The sequence below is a fragment of the Sturnus vulgaris genome, chromosome 14 (assembly GCF_052056855.1).
Source record: "Sturnus vulgaris isolate bStuVul1 chromosome 14, bStuVul1.hap1, whole genome shotgun sequence".
In the NCBI taxonomy this organism is placed as follows: Eukaryota; Metazoa; Chordata; class Aves; order Passeriformes; family Sturnidae; genus Sturnus; species Sturnus vulgaris.
In genome coordinates, this window is record NC_142256.1 from 1,864,291 (window position 1) to 1,874,033 (window position 9,743).

General features: G+C 44.2%; 1 protein-coding gene across 4 annotated transcripts in view; it reads right to left on the minus strand.

Annotated features, from left to right (window-relative positions):
- Nucleotides 1-9,743, minus strand: part of CAPN6 (calpain 6) — a 47,887-nt gene that overhangs the window by 11,381 nt on the left and 26,763 nt on the right. For all 4 annotated transcript variants that reach the window (XM_088172944.1, XM_088172943.1, XM_088172946.1 and 1 more), the window contains 6 exons: nt 9,079-9,210; nt 8,647-8,855; nt 8,087-8,279; nt 4,430-4,623; nt 2,761-2,838; nt 1,369-1,564 (listed from right to left, as the gene is read on the minus strand). In XM_088172944.1, the coding sequence (XP_088029070.1) occupies nt 1,369-1,564; nt 2,761-2,838; nt 4,430-4,623; nt 8,087-8,279; nt 8,647-8,855; nt 9,079-9,210 (1,002 nt within the window). The remainder of the gene's footprint in view (nt 1-1,368; nt 1,565-2,760; nt 2,839-4,429; nt 4,624-8,086; nt 8,280-8,646; nt 8,856-9,078; nt 9,211-9,743) is intronic.

Here is a 9,743-nt window from a genome sequence, read left to right on the forward strand (position 1 = left end):
CTGTGACCTTCTGATGGCACTTCAGCTGTCTCGATGGGTAGTGATCTAGAAGGCAGCAGGTGACTGCAGAATACACAGATACTTGGCTGCAATTGCTTTATCAAAGGGACTGAAGTGTCACAATCCCTCTCTGCACAGATAAACCTGAGAGGAGGCCTCAGTGCCAGGAGAACAGGCAGAGATAATCTCTAGATTATGGTGAGGTATGCCACAGTAACCTGTAATGTCCCTAAGATAACACGAATATGTTCCAGCACTGCTGCTAAAAGCCTTTTAATCAGCTGGCCCAGAGCTGACACTGGGATACAGAGACCTTCCACTGCATCAGGCATTGCACTCAGCTGGCACGGGTGCATTTTGTTCTCTGTGACAGCTGAACACTTACAAATGAGACAAGCACTTGGAACACATCCAGAATCTTACAGGGCAATACCTGAATTAAATCACCCCCTGCAAACGAGGCACTGCCAGAAGGCAGAGCAGTGAAGAACTGCAGGGTGAGCTGGGAATCTGAGACCTGATCTGAGCAGCTGAGGCTGCACTGCTCCAGCATCCTGCTCTGAAAAAAAAAAAAAAAATAGAGGCTGCAGGCAGAAACCTCCCTTGCAAGTGCAGAGAAGCAGATCCAAAAATATCTTTAACTAATCTGGACAGAAAGATCCATTTTCAAACTGGTGACTAACAGAGTAAGTGCCCAGACCTCATGGACAGTAACAGAAGTTATATGCCTGAATTTGCACGTGCTGGGAGAGAGAAGGGCAGGAATGTGGAAAAAGGAGTAGGAATGGATGAACAGGTAAACTGAACAGATAACTGCTACTTGAAATAACCAGGCAGGGTGAGACAAGGAAAATTCTGTAATGCTGATGAGAGGGTGAGTTTGGGGAAGAGATGAGGTACTTCCAGAATCTTACATTAATGCCAAGGGATACTAACCTAATACAGTGGATCAAATCCCCAGGCTGTTTAAGGGGGTTAAGTGAGTTTTGTCATTAGAAAATCAGACTTGTTGCCTTTCTATGACTGGGAAAATGAAAGAAGTCCAGGCAGGACGTCAGTAATTCTGTTGTGTGTGTGACTCACCAGCCCCAAGCATGATCAGTCCTAAATAAATATCTAAACCCTTCTGAGAAATTGCATCAAAATCAACGAAACATGCAGTACACAGCACACTCCCAGGGCAATGAGATTTTTGTCTTGTAGTCACTGCCAACTCCCAAACAGGGTGGACAGTTCAGGATCCCCAGCTAAAGTGGACAAACTTCAATACCTCACAAGACTTCCCACCTGGGGGCTCTGCAGGAAGGTCTCTCTGTTATCAAACACCTCACAAATACACAGTGCCTCACAAAACACAGGGACTCCCACCTGGGGGTTCTGCAGGAAGGTCTCTCTGTTATCAAAGCAGCCCCCAGATCTGTTCAGCAGAGGCTCTGGATGCTGTGCCCAAGAACCATACATAATTTTCTTCTCCCAAGTCTTGTGGAGGCTGAAGAAGGAGGTGTTCACAGTCCTGCAGATGTCCACATCCGTGAAATTCTTACACCAGTCCTCAAACGTCATCCTGCTCCACAGAACACCAGGGAAGTAATGGTTTGTTTAAAAATAAACAGTGATATTCACGCAAAGAGCCAAAACAAAACACAAAATCTTCCAGTCATTCCAAGAGGAGGCATTGCTCAGCTGTCCAGGGGACAAACTGATTCACTGGAAAGCTTCCCATGTGGAAATACTCGTGAAGCCACAATCACAGAGTTTTAGAGCTTAATTCAGAGCAGCATCACTCAGTGTGTTTGGTCAGATCAGGATCTGTTCTGCTGCATCTCCCAAGCCTGAAGGACTGGTTGAACCTCCCAGGCTGGATTTGATAAGACATTTTACAAAGGGCAAAGAGATACCTGCAGTTAAAGTAGGATCCATTCCTCATTATTACCGTCCTTATTGTCACAGGACAATGTCATCTCTGTCCCTGAGCACGACTCAAACCTCTGCAGTCTGGACAGATCTTTTATTTAACCCCATCTCACCCGTGCCTGCTAAAGGAATGGGCTGGACTGCAGAGCAACTGGAAAACAGCTTGGCTCTTTGAATTACCATCATGGCCTGCCTTATTCATGGCCCAGAGCCAAACCCTGCAGCTGCCAGTCCTGACAAAGCCAACAGAATTATTTTCACTCTGAGTCCTGCCAGCTCACTTGATGCAATATTGATCATCTCCTGAAGGACCTGCTGGGCTAAAGATCTAAGCTTTAAGCAAGGTCAAAATTAATAGAGCTCTAGACATTGTATAGAGAATTAACTTCTCATTCTCATGCTGGAAAACACCAACAAATATCAAAATTCACTGGATGCAACTCTATTTTTAGATGCCTCAGCCATGGCTGACCTACAGACAGGCCTAGCAGTCAGTAAACAGGGTGTGAAATGCACATAGTACTTCCTCAGATATTTTTACCCATTTCAGAGTTTAACTGATAAAGTGTTCAGTACTGGGCATTGTGTCATGTAAACCAGCTTGTGTTCTCCTGGTTTCTGAGAGATTATCCTAAATATAGACAATAGATTCTGAGAGCTACTAATTTTGTTCTACTAGTTTCAAATCCATTTTTATTATTCTTCCCTGTCATTCCTTGGGAGTTTGAAAGAAACAGACCTTGGGATAACTTTATCCATCTGTTTCTGAAGCTGTTAAATGGCAGATTAATGACAGTTACTCAGTGTAACCAGTGTCCTCAAATCCTTCACATCACTCCCACTCACCAGAACTCTCCATCGTTCTCAACAGTGAGCCCCAAATTCTTGCGCTCAGAATCGCTGACTTTCTTCCACTCTTCAGAACTAAAAGGAAAATTATTAAAAAAAAAATCAAAACAATAAAGATGATTAATAACTTAAAAGCTCTCACCTGGAAAAAGAAAGTGAAGTTAAAATCTCCCCTGGTCCATGGTTTTAAAAGGAATATCAGAGTACTGAAAGGGCAGATGATATTGATGAAAGTGTGAGGCTTTCAGGAGGAGTTTTAAAACATTAATTGATTTGAAAGCTACTAAAAAAGGAAGAGAAAGGAAGAGATGAATAGGAAATAGGCTCAAGTAGAGCAGAACTTTATTGATTTCCTTTGTCACAGCCTCCATTAGGACTCTTAAACACTTAAACAGCTGGTTTCCAAGGTCACAGGAGATTGACTCCATTCCCTGAAGGCCCCTCAAATGAAACCTGGTTTTCCTCCTCAGGAGATTATTGAACGCTTCACTTAGACCAGAGTATTCTCTGTGTCTTTTAATCACCTTAATAAAACAGGCCTGAGGTCTGAGATTTCCCTGGGGGGCCTTTGAGAAGAAACTGCTGGAACCTGAACACAGTGTCCAGTTTGCAGAGGAACATTACAGTGCCCAGACCCTTCGGGCACACAGCTCCTGGAAGGGAGCACAGACCCTAAATTCCAGCAGCCTCCTGCTGAAACCCAGAACAGACCCTGTCCTGATGGGTTAGACCAGAGAAACAGAGCCACAGCTCCTCACTGCCCCTCCAAAAGCACTTGGAGGCTAAAGGTGAAGGTGGCTGGAAGGAGGGAAGGGAGGCTGCTCACCCTAACAGACTTTTCTTAACCTATTTGGAAATTGTCCATTTAATTCTGTTAGACCAAAAGCCATGGGCCACCAGAGTCAGAGTCCTCAGTGCTGGCATGAGTGGCAGCTGTGCCAGACACAGGATACTGGAGAACCCTAAGGGCTTCAGTTAAACAAGACACAGCAGCTCTTTCGTGCATTCTTTGCATTTCACCCAGACCAATATCTCTGAAAGTGTAGATTTTTGCTAGCTAAAGCATGGATTATAAGAAATTAATATGCTACTGTTAAGAACACTGCATTGTCAAGTACTAAATGCCAGCTGGTGAGCCCAGTGCTGAACTGTCACATATTTTTCATGTATAAATCACCCATGATGGGAGACATCCCCTCCAGCAATATTTCTCTTGCTGTGGAGATATCTGCTAAGCCCATGGCCCACATGAAAATTCATTCGAAAGTTAATTAGAAAGAAATCACAAACGTGGCACTTTTACAGCATTTTTCACTGGTCACTTAAATGATCTACAAGACTTTTACCATCCCCAGCAGCTGCAAATGAGGAACTGAGTCCCAGACATGCTCAGTGGTGAAGCTGGGAGAGAGCCTTGTGTTCTTGACTCATGAGCTATTTTTCTTCCCATACTCCAGTGTGCCAGAAGAATGATGTAAATAGTAAATAAAGGTCCAGGGACCTTTAGGTCCTCCAGGACATGCTTATTTTGTCAGAGGAAATTGGCAGAGATGGCACAGAAGTTCAGTCATCTCTGAGTATGGGTGTCTGTCTAACCAGTGTTTGACCATAAATTCAGTGGCCCAGCAGAGTTTCACCCCTTTGACCCTGAGTTTGCAGCTCTTACCTGTCACTCCAAGCACCATGCCATTCTTTTTTCCCCCAGGGGTTCCTCAGCCTGATCATGAAGAGTTTTTGTGCCTTGAAGGAGAACACGAGCCTCTCCCCGAGGCGCAGTTTCCTGATGGCAGTCACGGAGTAGGCATGGCCCACAATGAGCCCCATCTCTGTCTCTGCTTCACTGGGACGGCCAGAGGACTCCTTGGGCATGGAGAATGACAATTCAACAGAAAGAACTCACATCTCTGAGGAACCTGACAGCTCCAAGCTCCAGGGGAAGGACAAGAAAAATGTGTTTTTCATTCTCTTCCTGAGTGATATGACTATACAGGAAAATAACAGCACTGGGAATCAGAAGTAGGGGCTCACCAGTCCAGTGTTGTTAGTGCCAGGCAATTCCAGTGCTAGAAAATCCCAGAGCACAGGGGAATCCTGCCTGCTGCAGCCAGTCTGTCTCCTCCTGGCCTCAGAGTTAGAAAATGGAAAATCTTTATCAGCCCTTCCAAAATCCTGTCATCTCTACCAAATGGTTCTTCTGGACACTGATGACCGTGTCCAGACTGTCTGGGGGTGTCCTCACCTGGACACTCATGAAATTAGCTGGTGAGTCCAATGGTTGTTCTTGTGCTGGAATAAATTTGATGCCCAGGAAGAACTACTGGCAGTGGGTAAAATTGGGAGGGCACAGGCAAACGCTGAAAACTTCCAAATTTTTGTAATGTAAAGCAAAAAAAACTTCCAAGCCACTTGAGAAGGCTGTCCTGTACATCACTCACTCCTGGCAGGGCTCTCTTACATGGCAAAGGGAAGATCTGTAGGGTGCTTTAGGAACTGGGTTTGCTCATCATAAACTCCATGTAAGAATCCCAGTTCCTAGCAGTGATCAGGCTGTCCCTAAACTGTCCCTAAACAAACCCTAAACTGTCCTGTTTGATACAGAGAAGTAGTCAAGCTCTGAAAAAAGAGCACAATGGCATTTATTGCATCCAAACCTCCTGATCTAAACCCAGAAAAGCATCGCCATACAAAGATGTTGGAGTTGTTTTGACGATCCTGGATCCAGATTCTCCACACCCTCACTGAATCCAGCCAAAGAGTCTCTCTCATTTATCACCATAGGGCCTGGAAACACTCATTCCCTTGGACACCTTCCTACCAAGGAAGGAAGATTTGACTCAGTACAGATCCTTGTGTGTAAACTTGTAATTACCTAATTAATGCTCAGTCAAGCCTTGGCTGTGGTGGAGGGAGCAAGAGGTATGGCCTCTTGGTGTTACTAATGCAAATATTTAAATATAAATATATTATTTATCATTACCCATTAATATATTAGTAGAAATTTATGAATATTTAAATACAAATAAGGATTTATCACAATTATGAAATGCACATGTACTTCCATAGATATTTTTACCCATTTCAAAATTTAACTGGTCTAAACAGACAAGGTCCTTGTCCTAAGGCAAATGTTGCACTGATATAACAGTGCTCAGTCCCCAAAGGTAAGAAATCACATTTAAAAAAAAGGGGAAGGAGAAATTCCTATCAAATTGGAACTGACAGGTGGTCTGGCAACTGTGAGAGTCTCACCAAGCCCTCATGACAACAGCTCCCAAAGAATCAGCTCAAGAGTTCCCCCAGCCTGGCTGACATTCCCATGGCTCTGGGCTCCCTCCAGTCTAACACTCACTCCCATTTTTCACAACTAAAAACAAACAAGGAGTCCTTGACAGCACTGGAGTCTGGAACTTCTCCTGCTGCCTTTATTATCCCCCAGGCTTTTCTCACTGCTGGCCTTTCCCACCTCGTTCTGAACATACTTATTTATTTCTTTATTCAAATGAGATATTTAAACATCTCCTGTCTCCTCAGATTTCCGAGTGGTGATGCTCAGGGCCATTTTCTAATCCAAGGAAAATGATGAAATGTTTGTAAGGCAGCAATGAAACCACTTGAGTATTAAATATTCTACACTGTGTGTATAATACATCAAAAAGTGACAAATGCAGGCAAACTTAGGAATGGCTTCTCTGTAATCAATGTTTAGAAGCATTTGTGTTTAATTTGGAAGGCAGAAACATCATGCCAGGAATCAGTGAAACCATTACAACTGCCTAATTAATTGCTTTTTAAAATACAGCTCCCTGTACTGAGTCAATCACCTCACCAAGTTCTTGTTAAGAAACAGAACTGCTCTAGCATTTGGGAGCAACTTATCAATCCTTAAACAATGTCTGCAGTAACAATTCACACCAGGCAGTCTGCTCTGCCAGCCTGGTCTGAGCAAATCAGGTGAAATTCTTTCAAATAAAAATTCAGGCCTTATGAAAAAAGATAAAACAAAACCCAAAGGCCTTGAAGGTTTTGTTTCTGAGCTGTTTCCTGATGTTGCTGGAAGGGACAGTCCAGGACCCCTGTTGTATCTCAGGTTAGAGTTTGTGTCCCAGAAGGTACCAGGTGTTCCTCTTTGGTGCCAGGCCCTGATGCAGGACAGTGCATGGCAAGGGCCAGATAAACATTCTCAGGAGCCTCCAAATTCAGCTGATTTTCTGTTCTTGACAATTCCACAACTTTCTTCATACTCACAAGAATTTCTGAATGAATTGGCTTCATTCACAGTTAGGGAAAATAAAACAAAATGTTTAAGTAATTTAATTAAGATCAGCTTTAACTAAGGTCTGAAATGAAACAGGGGCCATGGCAGAAAGATGCTGGACTTCCCTTAGATTCCAACCATGCAGGTGCTAGAAAACTATCCCTTTGCTGTGGGCTGCTAGATTAATGGTTCATAATAAATGATTTTAAAAATAATTTAAAAGCAATCTTTTAGGAAATATTCAGGTGTCATTGCAGTTTGTTTGCTCTTCACATGTGATAACAGCTTTGGGCAAGGTGAGGATTTCAGCACTGCCCAGTCAGACTTGCAGACAAGGGGAGTTGAGCCCAGGTGTCCCTGGTTTGCCTCCCATGGCCAGGGGCTGGGCCATAGGTGGTTTGTGAAGCACCAGGCATCCCCTGGGAGCTGTTATTCATCCATCTTCTAGCACAGGACTGGAGAGAGGTAAATTCCTCAGAAACCATCCCCTCTCTACTGCCTATGGGAACTTCAGGGCCAGGGTATCCTAATGTGGGCACTGGGTTACCTGAGCCTCACATGAGCCAGCACAGGCAAGTTCTGCAGGTTAATTCCCGTGGGGAAATTATGCAATATACTGAATATATTCAATATCAAATAGCATTACCTGAATAACCAGGTGAGCTCAGCCTTTCAGCTCAGCTCCACTGTTACCCTGGCTGCACTGGCACAACCAAAGTCAAGAAGTCTCAGCAGCTCCATGCCACAGCTGTTTTCTCTAAAGAGATTTCTCTAAGAAATAAAGCAATTTAATGCTGCTATCTGCTCTGTAAATTGGGTGGATTTACCTCAGGTCAATTCACAACTGTGACCATTCAGAAAAAAGAATTTCAGACACAGTGAAGTTGCAACACAAGCAGTTGTGATTGTATTTAGCGGCTCCTGGAGCTGGAAGAACTTGATAGATTTTTCCAAATAAAGCTTTTCCAAACATGCAAAGGAAGGACATACTCAATATCCTAATAATGGTATTTCTTTCAGAATATTTTCATTGAAATAAACCCTTCAAATCCAGCTCTCTGTACTCACCGAAATGGAGCAGCTGATGAACCCTCCTCTTTTATGCACTTTCATCAAGTCTTCAAACAGTTTCATCTGCTCAGGAATAACCTCTCCATATTTGCCCTCTGCCAAATTAATGGAGTCTGCCACTGCTCCAGTGAAGTCCACCAGGGCTTCTGCAGCACAGCCTCCATCCAGGGCTTGGTAGGATCCAGCCAGCCTGGGGGCAACACAGAACATTCTCAGTTCACAGGGGGCTGGAACAAGGGCTCTAATCTGGCTTGAATGTAGGGAACGTGTTTGTGTCTCACCACGGAAAAAACAGAACAGAACAAAAAAAGCCTGAGCAGACTGCAGATAAATCTTCTCTGGTTTGTAGGATCCTCAAGGATTTGGGCTGTTGAAGCAGACTGCATTACACTCCTTTATGATTTACATCCTTAACAGAGATTAAAGGAGTTTCCAGTCTTTTTTAGGCTCTCTACCAACAGCAAAACTAAAGTCTATGGAAAGTCTGATAGAATTGAAAGACGAAACAGACAAAGGGACAACACTGAGGACTACAAGGACAACGAACCAGCTCATACTTAGCATAAGCTTTCTCCAGCAAAGCACTCCAGAATTCATTCCTCACGTTGGAATGGCAGTAGATCAACTCCCCGTTCTCTGTTGGCAGCAGATCATCAACCACCACCTCTGTCCACTCCCCAAAGCGCCAGAAACGGAAACGGAAAATCCCAGCGTATTTCCTTGGGCTTTTAGGGTCCCATTCCTGCTCCTTACAGTCTGGAATCACCTGGAAACCATGGGAGGGGAAGTTCAGCCAGTGCACTGTGCTGAGGGTTATTCCCAGGGCAGACTGCCCTGGAATCTGCTAAAGACAGGGAAGATTTGAATCCACCAAAATTCATCCCTTGTTAGTCTTAGGGAGAAAACCACTGGCTGATAGGCAGGGAAACAAGCAAGGTTAATTTGGTTTGTTAGCTTTGATTCCTGCACCACACACACCAATCACCCACCTGCTGCCAGAGGCTTTTCCTCAGAGCCAGGCAGGAGCACGCAGCCACAAACCAGCAGTTCCCCAGCTTGCCCTGGTGGAAGTCATGGGAGCTGATTCCATCCACAAGCAGGTGGGGGTCTTCACAGAGGTCCTGGCAAAGCAAACCAGACATTGCTGGAGACTCCACTGCAGAAATGATCACAGCATCCTTCCAGTCAAGAAAAGCAGAAGGAATGGACACTGCTGACACCTGAGCTCACAGCTTTGCCTAAAGGGGGGGGAAGGATGCTTGAAGATTTTAGCCTTTATATTTTTCAAATCCTGTGCAACAAGAGTGCATAACACTTCATAGAAAGTGTTAACTATTATCTACAACACTTTGGTCAGACAAAACAATTCCTCTGGGGCTTGGAACCCAAGGACACTCTACAGCTTCAGGCCCTAAAAGAGTATAAACAAAAGTGAATTGTAGGGGGAGCAAACTGGGGGAATGTGACTTCATTACCTGAAGATGTAATTGGAGAATGAACCTCTGATATGCAAATAGACCAAGCTTATATCTGCCCAAAACTCATGACCATCATGGACCTTGGGTGTAGCCTTGGAGGCTTTTGCACTGCCCAAGGTGTACCTGTTAAAGGCCTTTAATAAATACCCACTTTATTCTTTTAACTGCCCAAGGTG